General features: G+C 33.1%; 1 protein-coding gene across 1 annotated transcript in view; it reads left to right on the top strand.

Annotated features, from left to right (window-relative positions):
- The window catches only part of LOC128187189 (ATP-dependent DNA helicase Q4-like), an 85,734-nt gene that overhangs the window by 56,349 nt on the left and 6,604 nt on the right, over positions 1–22,781 (top strand). Inside the window, exons 17-20 of the mRNA XM_052857453.1 lie at positions 3,034–3,142; positions 10,855–10,985; positions 11,213–11,381; positions 12,967–13,144. Of these exons, the coding sequence (XP_052713413.1) occupies positions 3,034–3,142; positions 10,855–10,985; positions 11,213–11,381; positions 12,967–13,144 (587 nt within the window). The remainder of the gene's footprint in view (positions 1–3,033; positions 3,143–10,854; positions 10,986–11,212; positions 11,382–12,966; positions 13,145–22,781) is intronic.

Here is a 22,781-nt window from a genome sequence, read left to right as displayed (position 1 = left end):
TAGACATAAAATGAAAGATATCTTAGTTATCTTATAGGTGTGGTGCATATTACCTGTGTGATAAACCTTTGTTATATCAAAGGCTGATGCTTTATCAAATACTTCCAGTCCAAACTATTTTTGACACACCCCTCGCTTCAACGCTTCAGTGACCTATTTTCGAAGATTTGCTAGTACTTTCAACATAACTATATATGCTACAAAAATTGATATTAAATGGATTTTGTCAAATGTCAAACACATAACTATGAGCACAGGCGTCAGAACCGGGGTAGGGTTTTTTTTGCAAAGTTATACATAATCGTAACCAAAAGACCCTTTTTTCTTGTTTGTTAAGACTAGTCGTATGTATTCTTAGCCAAAGTTCAATATAGTCTCGTTCAACTCAACGCTCGGCTGTCTCCGTGAATCTCCGACAAGCAGATTGAGAGTCTCTCTTGCTTGTCGGAGATTTACGGTGTCAGCCGAGCGTTTGGTTGAACGAGACTAGAGTTCAATGTTGCATGGATCCATACAATTTTCAAGAAATATTTCTATTACTGATAAATAGTTTGATTGAATTAATTTTATCTTGAAATATTATTTAACATGATTCATATGGGGGTTTCTCGACATTCTTGTTGAAAAAGTCCAAAAATTCATATTATAAAAATGTGCGTAATTCAAATACAAATTAGAAACTACATGTACTTGTCATGCAAAATAACACATCATTGATTTTAAAATAAATAAACATCGACAAAATCAACTCCCGTTAGTTCTTCAGTACTTTGATTTATATTAACATCTTTCTTTTAGGCAATTGATAAATTGATTATGAAAAGTAAGTAAAGTTCACTAAATTACTGTTAATGTATGTAAGTACGTTAACTAAAAGAAACAGCCAAATCGTCTCCTGTGAGACTTTGAGTCTGACGTCGTCATGATTATTTCGTGCAGTCCGTGATTTTTCCTAGGTAGTAGTAGGTCTCGACCAATCGATAAACAGGGCTGTCAATATCTGTCCTGTCATTTTCTTGTCAGTTTCATCCGCTGTAGATTTCGACCAATTAATAAACGGGGCGTGTAGATTTCAGTCTGGCTGTTTCTATAGAGCTATGAATTAACTATAAGTTTCCGTAAGAAATAGAAGGAATAAATACTTGGTGGATGTAAATATATGTATTCGAAAAAAGTCAATTCTGGTCATATAAGGGACTGTCTCAAAAGCCTCATAATATAAATCAAATTGTATGAGATAAATAGAACATCTATATTGTGTGATTTTATATTTGCTTTATCCAACTCGTTGAAATGGTTATATTCGCTCGACAAGCCTCGCGAATATATAACCATTTCAACTTGTTGGATAAAGCAAATATAAAATCACACAATATATATAACCTCTATTTATTAATTACGATTGGTTTATGTCTGTTTCTCTTGCTGAGATATATGATAAATGTTTCATTACCATGAAATCTATTTAATGTATTAAATTAATTTAGTAAAGCTGTAATCTATAATGAGTGATACAGAATTTTTGCACTTTAAAGAAGTTAATAAAGTATCTTCATTAATGTAATTTTTGTTAATTACCAGTATGTTATGTTCAGATAAATCCTATTTCTTTTGAGTTTCCATTAATTAGCAGAAGTGAAATTTTAGCTCACTTGAGCCAAAAACTTTCAGTGAGCTATTCTGTAAACAGTGTCCAGAACCTGTCTGTACGTTTGTCTGTCTGTGATCTTTTTCACATTTTCTCTGAAATTTTCAATTTTTTTCGAAAGATTCATTAAAAAAACCTCTTTTTTGTGGATTTACTTGTAATTTGTCTTATGAATCAATATGTTGTGTCATAGGTATTGATTTGATGGTATAAATCTTGGGTGAGAGGGGTCCTAAAACACAACCACCGCAAATATTAATGATTTTACAGTGTTTGAATGGAAACATTCTGATATTGTTATGATTAACATGTATCTCCCAAACCAGTGAAAGGGCCATTTCAGTGAAGTTTATGGTAGAAGTTGGGAAAAAATCTGGGTCAAATCATGATCTAAGCATTTCAGTCAAATCTAACAGAATATTTTTTTGAAAAATCTATAAAAGTATAGATTTGTTTGTATGATGACCACATGTGCCTATGTTTGGCCACAAATGGGATTCAGAGTTATATGTTAAGAAAATTTGGACTAATGCTTTAACAGAATACCTTAAATTGACATTCGTTCAAAATTTAGTGGCTCTTGTGCTTAGATTATGATTCACCCACAATTAATGCAGCTGGTAATGTTAATAGTTTTGATTCTGCATTTATTTTTGCTCATTGTCCTTGGAAAGCTTGATGTTTGTGCGCAATAGTGCATGTTGATGTAAAGCTTTCAAATGACTTGGGAAGTATTTATTTTTAAACATACCAAAAATGACCGTTCAAATCAATCATATCAAAATAAACACACCGGCTGGATAATTTGTTGAAATAGTCCTTTGTAATGGAGAGATATGCACATTTTAATGGTGAGAGTTAATGAGCGGCAAAATTGTTTGCAGTTTTAAGCATGAAAAGCGACCAAAGTTTGGGCTAAATTTTCAGACATGAATTATGAAGGATTGTCCTGAGATTCAGTGAAGGCTTCAGTCCACATATCAAATTGAGCCAAATCTGTACTGTCAAGATTATAAAGATTTAAAATTTGTTGGCAATGTTACCTATGGGCCTTTTGTTATTATGTTTTAGATGCAAACTGCTTCATGCATTTATTTATCAGATTAAATGTGTTGCATCATATTCGCTTTGTTTGCTGCATTATTGCAATTATTTAAATGAGCTGCATAATTCAGTCCTGAGTTTGAAATGGAACGTTTCGCAGTCACCTCCTTCACTTTTTCTCTCATGTTTCCTTGCGTTACTCTCAATGCAAACATGTAGTCATGGAACAAAATTTTATTTGTTTTAAATTGATAATAAATCATTGAATTTTTTAGATGTAAGTTTTGTCAAATTAATTTGAAATGAGAAGGCATGAAAAATATTTGAGTGTTCTTTGACAGAGTCCCCTTAAATTGGCGGAGAGACAAGGCACAGAGAGGATTTGTCATGGACATGAGAGAGCAGCGGTCATCGAGAGCCTAGTTATGGATATGGATGTTAAAGAAGAAGGTATGCTGAATGAAAGTAGAAATGATTTGCACATCAACTGTATTAATAGCTGCAAATTTGAAAAATAAAAGATCACAATGACCTTCTTTTTTGGTCAACAATCTTCATGTCCTAAGATGCATCAACTAACAAACTTTAATGATCTTAGACCTAACTTTGCCCAAATATGAAATTTTGCCAGTTTTACAATTTATCTAAAGAGCAGTACTCAGCCACTGTGCATCTTGTTTCTTATCCCACTCATTCGAAGCATCAATAAATGAAACCCTGGCTGAAGAAATGATGTACCTGTAAACTACTGTTTTAACCTAGAAGTCAGCTGCTGTGTAATTCACATCTGGCATGTTGCTTAACTATAAAACACTATTATGTTCTGCTTGCATATGTTGCTATTTTGAAAACCATTGTAGTGAAAATGTCTTGTTAGTTTATGAAGTTTAACAGTCTGAGTTTAAATGGGTTTTTTGTCTGATCTATGATAAAATTTCAAGCATGCATTTTACAAACAACAGGTGCACACATCTCCCTCAAAGTAACATCTGTCACAATGAAATGTCAAACTAGTTTTTGTTCCAGCTTTAATATCAATGATTGGAAATTTTCGATTTCCTAAAAGTAAATAAGGGATAAACATGCATTTTGTCATTTCTGAACATTGCATGATTTCTCCGTAACAGCTCTATCCATTATCTTTATTTTTTTTCTAAGAAAATGGAAACGATTTAAATTTGACTTGTCTGTTAACAATTGCTTAATTTACCTGCTTAACTTTGTATGCCATCATTTATTAAATAGCTTCAGTTAAGAAAAGTCTTACGAGATGCACGGATGTTGCAATGGGCAGATTAATGTAATGATTTAACTTGAAATGTTCAAAATCTTTTTTCTCAAATTCTAATAATTAAATGCTTATGTCCCAGTCACATATTCATGGATTAAATGCCGGATAGGCTACGTAAGTAATCCAGCATCTTTCTTGGCGATATGTATTGACCCTGGGCTTTTCCATCTGTTATCGTATCCAAATGTAGCAATACTTGTATAGCTGCGACAATTTTTGAACATGTTCAAAATTTCTCTATGGATGAAACCACTGTAGTACTTCCTTAGTAAAACTTATTTAACCATTTTAAAATGTAGAAGCCTGTTTTAGCTCCGTATAAATCCATGGTAATTTGTATGTATCAATTTGAATCCATTCCGTAGTGCATCCGTACTAACTCCTTATCAATTAATGATCATTAGATTTTCCAGTATCAACCGTGGAAAGTATTCCGTAGAGGAACTGTGGAGTTGATCCATAAATGTGTGAGTGGGGCATTAACAATAACTAGATTTTCCAGAGTTGACTGTGGAAAATATTGCGCAGTAAAACCTTGGAGTTGTTCATTGAATGTGTAACTGGGGCATTATTAAGTTTAAGATCAGACGACATGTTCCTCGACAATCTTTTTTTGTATCTCCTCGTAATAGAGAGTTCCAATAAAAAATATTACGGTAATTTTATAATTATTTTTAAAATTATTGAAATTTACTTGGTTATGGTTATATGTCTAGATGGCAAAGTGGTTAGAACCGTGGCTGCTTACTGCCAGAAGTGTATAGGTTCTAGAGGTCGTGAGTTCAAAGCTCTACCCCAACTGAGATAGAGTTCCAATATACTGAATTTCGCTGTGCTGTATATTTTTTTTCAGCAATTCAAGTGTATTTTCAAGAAGATTATGTAGGAAATTGCATACTCTAGTATTTTGCAGAAATGCCTGGTAAGGTACCCTATTTTTTAGCAAGAAAGCTTGTCAAAGTAGTAGTAAACCATTAACAAATTCCTGGAAAAAATTATATATTTATTGTTTATTTATTATCTAATGTAACCATTTTTGGTGTGAGGCATCTCTATGGTAAGAGGAATCTAAATTTAGAAATTTGTGGCTCTACCACCCCCGGGGCGCCACAGTTGAGGCCAAATATGCAAAAAAAGAAGAATTTTCAAAAATCTTCTTCTCTACTCAAACACAATTGTGAGAAAAAAACTAAAAGCATGATTATGATGTCCATGAAGCCCTCTACCAAAATTGTGAAGTCCATGGCCCCTGTGTCAGGGGTTCTGGCTCTAGGGTGGGGCCAATATGACCATATAATTAAAATGTATTGAATCTTAGAAAAATCTTCTTTTCTACTCCCATATATATTTGTTAAAAAGTAAATGCAAGATTATGATATCCATGAAGCCCTCTACCAAAATTGTGAAATTCATGACCCTTGTGTCGGGTTCAGGCTCTTGGATGGGGCCAATATGGCCATATGGTAAAAATGTATTAAATCTTAGAAAATCATCTTCTCTACTCCCATTTATATTTGTTAAAAACTACATGCATGATTATGATTTTCATGAAGCCCTCTACCAAAATTGTATATATATTTGTTAAAAACTAAATGCCTCGTTATAATGTCTATGAAGCCCTCTACCCAAATTGTGAAAATCATGACCCCTGTGTCAGGGGTTCAGGCTTTAGGGTGGGACCAATATGGCCATATAGTAAAAATGTATTAAATCTTAAAAAATCTTCTTCTTTACTTCCACACATGTTGGCAAAAAACTGAATGCATGGTTATGATATCCACTAACTCCTCTACCTAAATTGTGAAATTCATGGCCCCTGGGTCAGGGGTTCAGGACATGGGGGGGGGGGGGCAATATGGCAATATAGTGTTAATGCATATAATGTTTAAAAATCTTTTTCTTTATCCTCACCCATCTGTATGAAAAACTGACTTCATAATTATGTTTACCAGGAAGTCCTCTACTAAAATTTTAAATTTCATGTCTCCTGAAGTATGGGTTTTGACTCTAGGGCAGGGCCAAAATGAATGTATAGGTGTTAATGCATATAATGTTTAAAAATTATCTTCTTTACTCCCACACACCTGAAAGGAAAACTGAATTCATGATTTTGTAGACTAGATCTTTAAGTTTTTTGCCAAAAATTATAGGTTTCATAGTTCTTTTTGAAAGATTTTAGGCAGGGAGGTGGTCGTCATTACAAATTTATAATTTTTCTACTCCGTAATGTAACCTAATTAAATGCATACATGAGACTCCTTGACAAGTTTTTGTATGGGTTATATGCTACTCAGGTGACTGTTAAGGCCTATTGGCCTCTTGTCTTTCATACTTCTGTTTATCCAACAAAATCTGCATTTATTTCTGTCGCAGAGAAACATTTGAGCTATTTTTATAAGACTTCTAACAAAGATACATAATTAATGAGAGCAATTGAACTGTGTCAAGAAAATTGTTCAGTTCAGTATTCTGGTATCTTTCTTTGAAGATTGATTAAGATGTCTTGAAAAATTTATTTTGAATGATTTAGTAGGTTAGATCAAATTGTTATCTTCACATGTTATGAATTTCGTTAAGTGAAACTTTGTATTTTAGTACTCAGTAGTTGTTGTAATGTGAAGATGAATAGAGGGCTAAATAAATGGTCTGGAATCTTTCATATATCAAAACTTATTGTTTGGTTTATGCAATCAACCTCATTCAAAACTGCAGCTAATTGTAATGTGAATATATTGGGGGAAAAGATAAATAGAGATGTAGATAAATGATTCGGCATGATAGAAAAAAGAGGAGTTTGATGATATTATGCATGTATTCTGAAGACTTAATACAACAGTCAGCTCACAAATATTCCCTCGAAACACCATTGTTTTCTGCAAAGCAATGAATATAAAAACATAGTGAAACTTGGAGTGTACTTGGTGTAACATGTAGCATCAGCTAGCTGGTACATTAGTATGTAGGACTGGCTAGTTTAATATGTAGCATCAGCTAGCTGATACATTAGTATGTAGAACTGGCTAGTGTAACATGTAGCATCAGCTAGCTGGTACATTAACATGGAGGACTGGCTGGTGTAACATGTAGCATCAGCTTGCTGGTACATTAACATGGAGGACTGGCTTATAGTGTAACATGTAGCATCAGCTAGCTGGTACATTATATGTAGGACTGGCTAGTGTAACATGTAGCATCAGCTAGCTGGTACATTAACATGTAGGACTGGCTAGTGTAACATGTAGCATCAGCTAGCTGGTACATTAACATGGAGGACTGGCTTATAGTGTAACATGTAGCATCAGCTTGCTGGTACATTAGTATGTAGGACTGGCTAGTTTAATATGTAGCATCAGCTAGCTGGTACATTAGTATGTAGGACTGGCTAGTGTAACATGTAGCATCAGCTAGCTGGTACATTAGTATGTAGGACTGGCTAGTTTAATATGTAGCATCAGCTAGCTGATACATTAGTATGTAGAACTGGCTAGTGTAACATGTAGCATCAGCTAGCTGGTACATTAACATGGAGGACTGGCTGGTGTAACATGTAGCATCAGCTTGCTGGTACATTAACATGGAGGACTGGCTTATAGTGTAACATGTAGCATCAGCTAGCTGGTACATTATATGTAGGACTGGCTAGTGTAACATGTAGCATCAGCTAGCTGGTACATTAACATGTAGGACTGGCTAGTGTAACATGTAGCATCAGCTAGCTGGTACATTAACATGGAGGACTGGCTTATAGTGTAACATGTAGCATCAGCTTGCTGGTACATTAGTATGTAGGACTGGCTAGTTTAATATGTAGCATCAGCTAGCTGGTACATTAGTATGTAGGACTGGCTAGTGTAACATGTAGCATCAGCTAGCTGGTACATTAGTATGTAGGACTGGCTAGTTTAATATGTAGCATCAGCTAGCTGATACATTAGTATGTAGAACTGGCTAGTGTAACATGTAGCATCAGCTAGCTGGTACATTAACATGGAGGACTGGCTAGTGTAACATGTAGCATCAGCTAGCTGGTACATTAACATGGAGGACTGGCTTATAGTGTAACATGTAGCATCAGCTAGCTGGTACATTATATGTAGGACTGGCTAGTGTAACATGTAGCATCAGCTAGCTGATACATTAGTATGTAGGACTGGCTAGTTTAATATGTAGCATCAGCTAGCTGATACATTAGTATGTGGGACTGGCTAGTGTAACATGTAGCATCAGCTAGCTGGTACATTAACATGGAGGACTGGCTAGTGTAAAATTTAGCATCAGCTTGCTGGTACATTAACATGGAGGACTGGCTTATAGTGTAACATGTAGTATCAGCTAGCTGGTACATTATATGTAGGACTGGCTAGTGTAACATGTAGCATCAGCTAGCTGGTACATTAACATGTAGGACTGGCTAGTGTAACATGTAGCATCAGCTAGCTGGTACATTAACATGGAGGACTGGCTAGTGTAACATGTAGCATCAGCTAGCTGGTACATTAACATGGAGGACTGGCTAGTTTAATATGTAGCATCAGCTAGCTGGTACATTAGTATGTAGGACTGGCTAGTGTAACATGTAGCATCAGCTAGCTGGTACATTAGTATGTAGGACTGGCTAGTTTAATATGTAGCATCAGCTAGCTGATACATTAGTATGTAGAACTGGCTAGTGTAACATGTAGCATCAGCTAGCTGGTACATTAATTAACATGGAGGACTGGCTAGTGTAACATGTAGCATCAGCTAGCTGGTACATTAACATGGAGGACTGGCTAGTGTAACATGTAGCATCAGCTAGCTGGTACATTAACATGTAGGACTGGCTAGTGTAACATGTACCACAACACTGCCTATATGTTTTTAGAAAATACATAAAATGAAGCTATTAAGATTATTTATATTGATCGATGAAAAGAAAAATGTCACACTCCAAGCAAAAGATCAAAATTTATATTGCAAAAGATCAGATAATTATTGATCATCAGAAGTTTTCATTTTACAATGAAGCATAAATTTGTTCTTTTTTCTGCACATCTGCAATTCAACTTTTTTGTTAAAAGAATGTTTACATGTCCTAAAGTCTTTGTTGTTCATGGTTGAGGACATATTTCAATTTAGTACAGTCAAGCGTGTATCAGTTTTCAGTGTACCAGTCTTTACATCTATGTTACTTTAGAATAGGCTGTCAGTGAGTATATTTCAAGGTGTTCCGTGTTCTTTCTGTATTTTATTTTCTCCCCGAAACAAAAGACAAGATTAAAAAATTACACAGTAGAGGTGAATATATAACAACTTTACAGGAAACCCCAAATATTTCAGAAAATTATCCATAAATTGTAGCACAGATTACATTGAGTAATTACATGCCTTTACTAGTTTTGAATTTTTTTTTTCCCTCAAGCAAGAATTGCATTATGTATAGCTGCTGTACATTTTCAGTAAATCTGTTTTGTGCAGGTTTCAGATACAAAAACTTATAATGTGGTTTTGGCAATCAACTCCATTTAAAACCGCAGGCAATGATATGGAATGGATATGGAAATAAATTCAAACCATAGATATAAAGGATAAAATGTCTGAGTCATGTTTGAAATTACATCTTGGCCAGGACTTTATTTGGTAAAACACTACAGGCTTTTGATGTCTGTTACAATGTCTGAGGAGAAAACTTTACTTATTTGAAAAAAAAAAAATCAATAATCGGATCATTTTGAGTCTAATGATTTCCTTTAAGTTCTTTAATTATTCTTGTGACAGGTATTTCTGGTTTGAGCCTTATTATCTTTGGCAAATCCTAAGCTTAGGAAGCAAATCCCTCTGAGTAACACTATGCATTAATTGGTATTTTGCAAGAAATTTTGAGTTGAAAATCTTTTAAATTTAAAAGATTAATATCCCTTGTCAGTCATGATTAAAATTCTGGCAATTATGAAGTGCTTAGTGACAGCTTATGTAAATTTTTAGGTTGTACATTAACCTTCAGTGAAAGAGTACATGCACTGTGATTAGGCTTCTAATCTGGAAAGTGTTTTAGCTCACCTGAACCAGGTTCGTGTTAGCCTTTATCATCACTGTCTGTGTGTATCTGTCCTCTGCCTGTCTTTTCATCCATTCTATATCCTATACAATTTACAAATTCTGACTCTATAACGCATGCATCTTTTTTATTCTTATAAAGTATCAATTTTATTTTGTTAGTTCAAACCTTTTCTCCACCCCCCCTCCCTTAGTTCTGCTATCAAAGTTTAAAAAAATAATATGAGAGCTCATTGAAGAACAAATGTTCAACATAGCAATGTGGACCATATTGCATAGTGGTTGTTCTTGGGGATTAAGAATGCCAGAAACTTACCAGAAATCAAAAATATTTGGGACAAAGATACTGGCATTGCTTTGGAAAAAGTTAGTACACTTCAATTTAATTGAAGTTTTCAAGAACCTATCTAGAACACTGCATATGACATTGATTTTATAATTACAATAGTAAAGTTTTAGAATTGCATTCTCACAACCAAATTTTTGTATACTTTGTCCAAGGCTGATCAATACCTTGAAATTTGCTGTTCAAGGAATGAAAATTTGACATGCATAAAAAAGATAACTTTTTCCCAGGGATTCTGTATCTGATATATTTGCTTTAAATTAACATTGCAAAAAAATAACCAATATGCAGAAATTTACACCCTGTATTGTTTGCTATTATAAACTTAATAGAAAAAAGTGACAGATTCAAATAAAAATAGTACCACATTTTTGCAAGTTTTGTAAGAAGCCCCAAAAATATATAGCATTGCCTTGCTGTTGATTTTACTGTATAAAGACTGAAAATTTATAAATGTGACATGCATAAAAATGATGATTTTCTTTGCAGGGATATCAACCTTGCTGTGCTACTTGGAGCTACACTCGTTAAGATGGATTGAGAATTTGGTCAATGTGTACGGAACTTGTAAAGTCCAGTGCTATGGAGGACCATCTCAACTTCAAGCTGTATCTCAAAAGGTCAATATTTTCTGATCAGTGAACATACTTTTTCTAGATGTGCATTTTTAACATATCCTAATTTTTTTTAAAATGTTTATTTTTTGGCATCTTAAATGGACCAATTTGTTAATGAACTTTAAGGAAATAATTAGACTCAAAATGACCAGTGGTTAGCATTTTGTGATGAAAAAACAATGCTTCATAGGTCTTAAAGCAGTAATTAAGGATGCGATTCTTGTTTTCAGTGCCCACCTGTAGCTGTGGCCATTGCAAAAGCAAAAAAAGATGGCAAAACCTTTTCATCAACCAATCAAATTGAGTTTCCTGTGGTTGATATCAGTGACTGTATGGGCTGGGATTCAGGCTTAGTCAAAAGAGAACTTAAAAGTCTCTCCTGGAATGTAACAAGCCATGGTAATGATTTGGAAAGTTGCTTAACATGGTCAACTTCAAAAGTATAAGACACCATCTAACATTGTAAATATCATCTATCATAATTTTTTGAATAAACGTCATGTTAAAAACTGAACTGTTAAGTTTAAGTAAGTGGTTGCATGAATACCATTTTAAAAAGCTCAAAGCATGCATTCATTCATGCATATATGGACAGATTGATTTAAACTGCTTATATGTTATACAATATATTAAAAGTTTATAGTTATGGGCCAAATGAAAGAAGATGGGTGAATAAGGTGTGTAAACTGCCTATATGGGGATAGATAAGATACTATAAAATGAAAATATGAACAAATCTCATAATTTCTTTCTAAATTATTGAAAACAATGTATATTTACCATAACATCAATTTATATTCTTTAAATATGTTAAATATTTAGAATAGGTTGAATTAAACTGGCGTTTGCGTGTCAAACCTCCAAATAGTGTCATTTTTAGAACTTCAAAAATTAATTTGAAATTGTTTTTTACGACAAAACCAAGTGGACGTTTGCGCTATCTTGTTCCCCCATCTTCTTTTTACAAACTTGGAAAGTAATTAATCCATGGCCAGCCATGACTTACAGATTAGAAGATACATGTATTGTCATTTTTATCGCTGGCTTAACTTTGTTTAGTATGAGTGAAATGAAAAAAATTTTCTGAAGTGCATTATTTGGGTTTGGGACAAGGTCAATATACATCTTCCTTAAACCAATGTTTTTTTTTAGGGGGGGGGGGGGGGGGGTTACAGGCAAAATAACTAATGATATATGATTATCACTGTATGCATTACTAATGATTACTTTCGAAAGGAAAAAAACCCATAACCTTCCATATTGCTTTTATTACATTTCCAGTCCCATGCAGTTATGAAACTTATATAACAGATAAGGTTCAGTAAAAATGACAAAATTACACTATTCTACATCCTTCGACCATTTTTAATGAACAATCTGCTTTGCTTTGTTGAAATACCATTGACAAGAACATTTTAGAACAATCCTATACCTTAAAAATTCAGGTTCAGAGACCTCATTGCAAATTATCCTAGCAGGTTAAATAATAGCGACCAAACTGTGAATATTTTTTATTGAAGTTCATTGGCTTGGTCCCAAATTAAAGGCAGTATGAATCTTTGTTCAAAGTGCATAGTTTTTGAAAGTGCATTTAACAGTGGCATTAATAGCATTATTAATGTCTGAAGCATCTTCAGTGGAGTGATCTAAAAATTAAACATTTCTGTGTTTCTATTGGTAATTGTCTGTGTATTAATGAATATCCATTTCCAAGGATTACCCAAGAGATTGTACTTCTATAATAATAGTTATTTATTATTTTTTAAGTACAAACTGAAATGTATTGGCAATAATAGTATATTTGTTGTTCAGCATGTAGGGAGGGGGTGAATTAAGTTTTTATAACTTGTGCCCAACCCCTTTGAAATGTATAATGCAATTAAATATGTTCAAATCAAAACCAAAGAGATTTATAAAGTGCTTTTCTGTGAGTAAAATAGTTGTTACATAGGGATAATCCAAGGGGCACTTTTATCTTTCCTAGGTCCTCAAAAAACCGGAGTTTTGGTGGAATTTTCCAACCTAGCCTTCCACTTTATTGCCCCTGGTGATTTAACAGACGAAGAACTTGATGATGTTTTGCAATTCCTTCATGAGCGAATTCAAAAACATGAGAAGACGGAGATACAGCTACTGAAGTATTTGAATGAGAGCTTAAAAAGGTGAGATGTTGATGAAATTTATGAAAATGGACTAATTGGCATAATGAATGTAATGCAAAGTGCAGACTTCGGTTACTTCAGACGATAGTACTCAGGCAGATCCAATTACCTAATTTTTATGCTATGGGATTGGTAAAATGTAATTGTCATAATAATATTCACTTCATTTTTGTTTTTGTCTAACCCAATTCCTCTCTCTATCTGTTTTGCAGCTATATAAGGTTTACTTGGTATATTGAAATAATGTTATTTTGGTAGAAGTTTTTCTTAAACTGTTTTTCCCTAGAACGTAACTATAAACTGAGTGGGATTGGAGTATTTTCTCATTATTTTTCAGCCAACAAATTGTTATATAGATACTGTGCAAACCAATCAAGGCAATGTTATTTTGTTACAAAAGTCATTTCAAAACTTAACTAAGATGCACTGTAATGCTAATAATGGCCCGTGAAAGTTGTTTAGAAAGGAAATTGCAGAAATGTCAGGCAATTACAACAGAAAAGTTGATTTATAATTTCATACCGTTGAACTGATAGAATTCACTTACCAGTAAATTGTTTGGAGTTTGTAATTTGTTTGCACACAATGCAATGTTACTTACAAGCAAAAGTGTTTTTTCTCAGTCAAAAATGTAACATTATACCCCTCTTTACACAGATATGTTCGAATTATTTAACATTTATTTGTTTAAGCAGACATCACATCATTAATGATTATTGAAAAATCAGCGTTATTTAAGAAATAAGGTATCATTTCTGGATGTATAGCTGGATATAAATACGGGTTGGTCACGTGATCAAATCCCGTAAAGCCCAAAGGGCTTTATGGAAGATTTGATCATGTACCAACCCTTATTTAAATCCTGATATACATCCAAAAATGATACCTTATTTCTTATATTTACATTTGTTGCAAATTATGACAAAAATTATGACAAACAAAAATGCTCCATACTTTCTTTTTTTTGATGACCTAGAAAGCCGCATCGATTAAGATGATGTAACAAAAAATTGTTCAACGATGTTGCAAGTATTTGATTATCATGATAAATAAATATGACACTACTTTTGACAAGACAACACTTTTCCATTATAATATAGTGAAACAGAAAAGAAAATTCACTTGTACAATTGAAAACATTAAACAATTGAAACTTGGTGGAATGGTACCACTTCTGTTGAAGTCGTAGAGCGATTGGAAATTTGAAAACAGAGCGATTGAAAGTTGAATTTGAGTCTACTTAGGCATTTTCAGGGGAAACTCTATCACAGAATCAAATTCAAAAGCATAATGGTTGTCCTCCCAAATTATAGAGGAAGGCAATTTAAACTTCTTTATGGAAGAAAATGGACAGAGAAACACAAACAGTTAAATTTGACCATGAATGGACTAAACACGAAAGGTCTGTCATGTTGCGTTTGCGATTTTGGTCGAGGCTTGTTACACTACCGCCAACACGAATCCCGTATTTTCCCAAGACACCGTGATAGTGTTTAAATCCTTTCCGCGATACACCGTCGCAGTATTGTCATCGCGGTGATCGCGGGGCCACGATTTAACTGTGAGGTTGTAAGACACCGTAACAGGTGTATGTTCTGTATCAGTAATTAAACGGAGAAAAAGAAAAGAAGCACTGTTTTAATTATTGTTAGAATTTAGATATCGATATTATTAGAATAAAAATTCCTTATTTTTTTTTGAATTGTTTTTTACAAAAACTTCTAGAAAACTCATGTTTTTTGTTAATATTGTATTGTACAAGAGCCCCAAACATAGCAAAGTGTTACGCAAATAATGCATATACGTGTACTTGATTTTTTAAAGTATTTTTTTTTTGCATATGATGAGTTGAAAATATGCCTTAGATTTTAAGATGACAAATATTACGCGATACACTATTATGAGGTCGCTACCGTAGGCATCAACTGCATGTTTTTCCCCTCAATCTGACTCTTATTTAACTCATTAACTACTTTCCTCTCTCTCTCTCTTTCTCTCTCTCTCATCTTAAATATATAAGATTTTATGTACATTTTTGTAAATTATCTTAAGATGGTCGGTGTTAATTATAGTTTAGGCAACGGTATGGTCAATCATGGAACAATTATCACCTTGCAGGCCGAATGTCACCTAAGAAACATTCCATTAGACGGGTCTCGCGTCTTACGCCCTAAGCCATTTAAACGACAAAGTAGGTATTAAAATTAGGTAACGCTTGCCTATACACAGCCACTCTGAGGTATCGAGAGTAAAAACAATAGATTATGAATAACGGGATTGCATTTTGACTTTGAGGGATCAAGGGTTTCGAGAGATAAAGAGAGTAAATTTGCTTAGTTATATTGGGAAAAAGTTTTGGACTGGAGACTCACTTTCGAAGATTGAGCCATAAGAGTTACATGTAAAGCAGCTGTAAAGTATTAATACATGAAGCCGTTTTCAGAAAAAAGTTGAATATTAAAGGAGTTTGATATTTGGCATGCAATAATGCGCTATTATATGAAGGTGACAATAAATGTCGCACGCGCTTTAGGTAGACCGTCTATATTCGAACACAAAATAATGCATAATTCAGACAGGTACATTGAAAAATCAGTCCTCCCTATGTTTATGGATGTGTATAACAATTACATAACACTTGTCTGTGACAGCACCCGTGCTCTGACCATGTACCTTGAGAAATTGAGACACCTCTCTCTCTCTCTCTCTCTCTCATTTAAAATGATTAATATTTTATGTGAACTGGTAAAGTAGTACATGTATCCAGAATGGTATTCTGATTGAAATGCAAATCTCTACATAAGCGCACATGTTGACATAACGGGCATTTTCAGAATTATATATCATACCAAGGACAGGGACGTGTATATATATATATATGTCCCTGATCGTACGCACTTTCTCTCTTTACCGCATGAAGATAAAATAATACATGATTCAGACAGGTATATAGAATATCACAAGAACAGCAGAATTTATAGAAAAGCTATCCCTGTGTTTTCGGGTGTGTATAACTATTACATAACACTTCCTGTCTGTGACAGCCACTGCGCTCTGACCACGTGCCGTGAGAATGTTGAGACACACACACACACTCTCTCTCTCTCTCTCTCTCTCTCTCTCTCTCTCTCCAAAATTAACTCTCTCTCTCTCTCTCTCCAAAATTAAAATATATAAAATTCGAAGAAACTTGAAAATTAAAACTTTCTTAATTTTAACATGGCTAGAGGATTAAATAAGTAATGTATCACATATCGTGTAAATAAGTTTTTTTTACTTATGCATGTAAACACACTTCGCATGTTCATATGATTCCTATAATGATTGAAAATTTTCATTCATTCAAACAATCACATTTTTACTATTTTAAAGAGAACAAATACTAAATGATTGTTTATAAAAAATTTACTGTAGCTGTGTTCTCAATTACTATCTCCATTCCTGATTAACCCGGGTATAGTCTGTTGTTAATTTTATTTAAATCGAGTGTAAAGTGTATCATAAAGAGGTAGTTTCGTAGATGTATGTTGTAAACATTGTGTAATGAATACGCAGAAGAAATATTTTTGAATTTGAATATAAAACAAGTTTTCATTTGTTTGAAATTAAATTATTCTTTCAAGAAAATTTCGCTGTTTGTAAGAACAGACTATATATTTAGCAGACCCCAAGTCACACTTTTTGCTTCCGGTCACCCACCTCGACGGCATCCACCCAAATTCTGTATACACATACCATATACGTAATGTTACGCAATTCCCCTTCTTCTGTTGGTCCGTGGACACTACGAAATTTTAACATGTGATGGATTTCCCAGAATATATGATCATTTGTATACCACTGTCGATCACGGGGGTCGAATTGGGTCGCAGCGATAATAAGCAAGTGCATTTTAAAACGTTTTATATCTACGTCTATTTGTTAATCATTAAATGAATTCTTTAAATGTATTTAAGAGAAATGACCAGGTGTAAGGTATGTTTTGAAGGTATTAATTAATTATAAAAGATTGTAAATGAAACGCCAATTAGTATCCCCTTTCCTGAGGCTAAATAAGATATTTTGATGAAATGTTTATTAATTAATCAAATTAATTGATAACTGATAGTTGTCAGCGATGAATGTGCCAAGATTAAATATGTAATGCTAACAAGTATACAAAATTCTGACAGTGTATTAGCACATTCCTTTTATTTCCCAACTTTTTTAAAATAATAATAAATTGTAACAATCAACTCCATCTATAAAATAAAGGAATATGAATTTAAAAATAATAAAAAATGTAACATCAACTCTGTTTATAAAATAAAGAAATATCAATTAATATTAATTAATTCCCTCAATCATAGTTCCCATATGAGAAGAAATTGGGGGAGGTAACTCGCGTTAAAAACAAGAACAGTTTTCACCTGAGACTGGTTTCACAGTACCACGACGGTGTGGACAAGGTGAGAAGCTGTCTCGCGAGGATTCGCAGTTTTACCTGAGTTACCTGTGCTAAACCTTAAAAAATCCTTTTCTCAAAAACAATATGGCCCAAAAGCTACATATAGAAGCATCCTTATGTTGTGTAGATTCAAATTTGTTCAAATCATGGCCCCTGGGGGTAGGATGGACCACAATTGTGGTCAAATTCTTACATAGGGATATATAGAGAAAATTTTTAAAAATATTCCTCTCAGAAAACATGAGGCCAAAATAGCTTAAAACCTGTGTGGAAGCATCCTTAGGTAGTGTAGATTCAAGTTTGTTGAAATGATGATCACTGATAGTTTCATTGATTTATGATACATGTTAAGGACCATAATGTTTTTTAATCAAGACTTTTGGTTGAAGAAGTAGTAATGTTGAAATTTTTGATTTGCTTTTTTTAAGTAAAAACAATTCAAGAAATAGGAAATATATAAAATCGTGCAATGAAAGTGCTCTCAACCAGCAGTGTAAAACTGGCAAATAATTGATTCATCTATGCACATGTCCACTAATGAAAATATTGATCCTTACTGTAAGGATTTCTTTCATTTTGTGCAAGTTTGTAAACTAAATTTGGTAAGAGGTTCTTAGTTCTAAAAATGTTAAAATTTAGATATCTTAGAAAAAAAATATAGTCTCCAATTAAGGTGTCTGATAAATTTTTAAGATTTTGGTAATACATATACGGTACATAATTATGTACTACATGTATATTTTATCTTTACAGCACTTAAGACTCAAATATCAATCATATTCTTACTTACCATGATCTTATAATCCATACATAGAAATGGTTATCCTGTGCAGAGTGTCTGTAGATGATAATTGATCCACATTTGTGTACTTTGAGGTAATTGGTTGGAATACGTGATCAAGTATCAATTGTGTTTCCCTGTTGGAAGTCCTTGCACTGGTCAGAAACGTTACCAACCTGTGAGGTCTGAATCCCTTATTACAGAGTTGAAATACATGAAGTGAGAGAGTATAACAAAGAGTTTCTTTCTCACACAAAACAGACCCACTCATCTTAATTTGTTTGGAAAAAAGTGATTGAGGAAGAAAACAAAGTAGTTGAAGGGTCCCAATAGTCTTGAAGAATTCATGCATTGACAAATCAGAATGCCTTGATTTTTTCATGGAAATTCCATGGAAAGCAGGAGTTCTTACTGCCCTCTTTCCATGCACAGTTATCATTGTTTAAAAATTTGCTCTTAAAGGGTATAGACACAATTTGAGATCAAATTCTTGATATTTTTTTTTATATGCATAAAATATGCATTAAAACAAAGCTTGAGTCTTATATTTGTTTACAAATAATGTTAAACAAAGAAATTACCATTATTCTTACAAGATAAACTTATTCAATGTGTTCATTAATAATATTATCGACATAAGAAAGCAACATTTGCTTGAAACTTATACTGATCCATACATATGAAAACAATAACAAGACTGGGTGAAACTTTGTTTACGAAAAAAAAGAATTTTAAACTCAGTCTGTATCTTGCTTGTAACTGGAAAATTGACTTTCAAATTTTAATGAAACATTAAAAGGACATGGTGATGCACAAAACCATGATTCAGCAAATATTTAATTTTTACATGATTTCCACATATTTTATTTATTATCATATAAAAAGATGAACTTTTGAAAAATTACAGTGTTCCAAAGTACATAAATCAAATTAGAGAGAGAAAAATAGAATTAAGCGATGGGCCAAAACAAAATTACTGAGCTTTCCTTCCGCTTCGTAGCCACGCAAGCGCAGGGAAATGTAAATACTGCAGCATGGCATACATCATAAGCCAGAAACCCCTTTTGGAAACATGATGTCTTCAAGAACTATATGTTTATTGAGATACATTCTCTATAAATGCATATTTCTAATTACCACAGATCTAGAATAGCTTCAAATTCAAATTCTTTTACCAGTGTGTCATCCAATGTAACCATTTTTAGACAGAAATTGCAATCACGTGACACTAAACCAATGTCAAAAACAAAACTCAGTTTGTTTACATGTGCAATTTCCGGATGAGTTTTAATGACCTGTAAATTGATAGTTGAATCGATGACTTCTATGATGTGAAACCTTCCGTATGATAAAATTTCATGTAGCTCTTTTTATTTCTGTTGTCATAATCCAAAAATAAAACATCTATTTTGAGTCACAGTGCCACTTTAAAGATACCTACAGGTATATTAACCATTTTTGGCATAAAAAAATTAAAAAATTAAAAAATAAAATTTGTGAATTTTGAGCTCAAATTGTGTCTAGGCCCCTTTAAATAGAATAGAATATAACTTTTAATTTAACCTTATGATTTTTTTTTTTTAGGAAATTTGTAAAGCCATCATGTCAGATAACAACATTAAAATAGTATGTCAATTCTGGTCATTTTTAACTATTCCCATTAGATTAATCAGTGGCTCACTTCACCTTAAAATAGTTTCTTGAATCAGCAGAAACTACCTGATCATATTTACACTCGGTGAATATTTCCCCTAATGTTTGCATTGGAAAGAACTATATATGATAAGAGTTAAATTTGGCCCCCATAATTCGCCATTTTTTTTAGTGTTTCGGGTACAATAAAATGTTATGTTATCATTTAAGAGTTGATATAAAATATATTTTTCACATATTTGTTTGATTTATTTGCACTCACTTCCAGTATATGACATCAGAAGTGATGCTATCTCTATAATTCAATCAAAATCAGTCAAAAATTGACATTTTTCTCATCTTTTTACGAATGGGAAATGAAGAGCACATGCTTGAACAAGGACAAATTTTTTGTCACTTTTTAGACTTAGCTAGATACATCTCTAATTAAAATATTATGTTGGTTCAAGCATGCGCTCTATGTTTCCTGGAAGAAAAACTGATTGAAAACAAGCTTTTTTAAGCTAAAAATGCAAAAATGGCAGGAAAAGGTTGTCTTTACAATGCCATATACAGTGGAGCCTCAGTTATCCGGACGCTTTCGTTCCCAAGTTCAATCGTCCGGATAGGTGAAGCGTCCGGATATCTGAAATGTGTCTATTGTTGTCATGAATGATAATGTATCTGTATACAATGGCTCCCAGTGTTGATACTAGGTTTTTTTGCCTTTCATACCATAGAGCAACACATGCTAGATCGAGTTGTCTGTTGATAAGAACGTTTTTAAGAGATAAAGAATTTTGCTTTATTTGATTATTTTGTCATGAAATATTAACCGAATGATAACTGAATTTAGCTAAATTTTTTATGTCTAAGTGTGATATGTGTGTGATACACTGTTGTTCGCAATTTTCCAATTTTTGAAAGTGATTTGGGAAGTCAGTGTATTTATACAAGCTACTCATGAGGGTCTAGCAAGTAAAAAAGGTGTGAAACTTAATTGACAGGGGTAATCTTTTGTACTGAGTAGGGTATCATCAAATTTTACTGTCCGGTTAAATGAAGCAAGATTAGTAGTATATCAGGGTTTTGTGGTAAAAACAGACCGTCCGGATCCGGAACGCGGAATTCCGGATAAATGAGACAAAATAACGTCTGAAAAATCTGTTCCTAAATAAAATCGTCCGTAAACTGAAGCGTCCGGTTATCTGGCGTCCGGATATCTGAGGCCCCACTGTATTTCTAAACTGTGGGCAATTGAATCAAAATGAACATTAAGTAAAAACATCACATATATATCTGTACAAAGAAAACAAAGAATAACAGTAAAATAATGATATTCATTTTAGGGGGCCATTTTGGGCCCATATCATATATAGTCCTTTGTGATTGTAGACATATTATAGATGCATAAAATTGACATCAAGAAATTAAAAACGATAATCTTTAAAAAATGCCTCATTATTGATGGGGATTTAAAGTGAAAGTATCTAATAAACTTTAGAACAAATTGATTAACTTTTTTTTTTTAAAGAAATTGTACATGAAAATCATGAAAATCCTTTTTTTTAATGGCCTGACTTGATAAAGAAAACACACAAAAAAATTGGGAGTTTTTTTCTGCTAAACAATTCAAATTTTTCTCAGTTAGGTCGATCATGTCTCATTTCTTGGAAAGAACATAAAAGTTACTTGAATTTTTGTGATTGTACAGCAACTTGTTAATTAAACGATCAATCACGTCAATTGATCATTTAAAATTGATCATTTGGAAGAGCAAGTGCTTGCTTTTCGTATGATTATTTTTAGTGACTAGACAACATTCAAATGTCACAGCTACTTAAGAAGGAACATCATTATGTAACAGTCAGCATATTAATAACAATATTTTTGTGCATGTACCATGCCTAAATAGTAGTCAGCGTCTTGATTCATAGTGCAAGAGCCAGGCTTGTGCACTATGTATCAAACCCTGACTACTATTAAGGCATAGTACATGCACTACACAACACTATTATATGAATATTATATTGTATTATTTAAGCAATAAATTGTTTTCTGTGGTGATTCATACAGGATGTGAAAGTGGGGACATTGCAGAAAAAATGGGTTGTAAATTTTTTTCAGCACTGATTCCTACCTTCATTGCCTGCATGAACTGTCGAAGAAAGCATTTAATTGTTTATATGTACATTTTTTTTTAACAAATTGATGAAGTGATTGTAAAAAGTAAGTAAAATTTGAGTCTGACATCATCAGAATTATTTTGTGCAGTTTGTGATTTTTCTAAATAGGCCGATGAAGGTTTCGACCAATATTGTGTAGGATATTTTATCAATAAACATTGTATCATGCTAATAATACAGTATGACATTTACATACAATATGATGCAATATTGTATCATATGATATTATAGGATATTGTGTTTTACCACACTTCATTGTACAATATTTTTACAAAGATCATTAACTATGATTTTCATAGCATATGATAATTAAAGGTGGTCTCATAAAGGTGGTGCCTAATCTCAGTGAGATGTAATGTACAGAGATTAATTATGGCAATAATCATGATAAACAAACACATGTATCATTTAACTTTACAAAATCTAGTAATTTGACTGATTTAATGCTACATTGCCTTTTACAATTAGCTTTAATAATAATGATAGTGATTAGATAAGATAACCTCTCCCTTCCTTAGATGCTAAACATAGGTAATCAGAGATACAAAGCTCTGAGGTTTGTTGTATCAATTTAAACAAAACTTTCAATAA

Source organism: Crassostrea angulata, chromosome 6, assembly GCF_025612915.1.
Source record: "Crassostrea angulata isolate pt1a10 chromosome 6, ASM2561291v2, whole genome shotgun sequence".
Classification (NCBI taxonomy): Eukaryota; Metazoa; Mollusca; class Bivalvia; order Ostreida; family Ostreidae; genus Magallana; species Magallana angulata.
The sequence above is the reverse complement of the archived record's forward strand: the minus strand, read 5'-3'. Positions and strand labels throughout refer to the sequence as shown.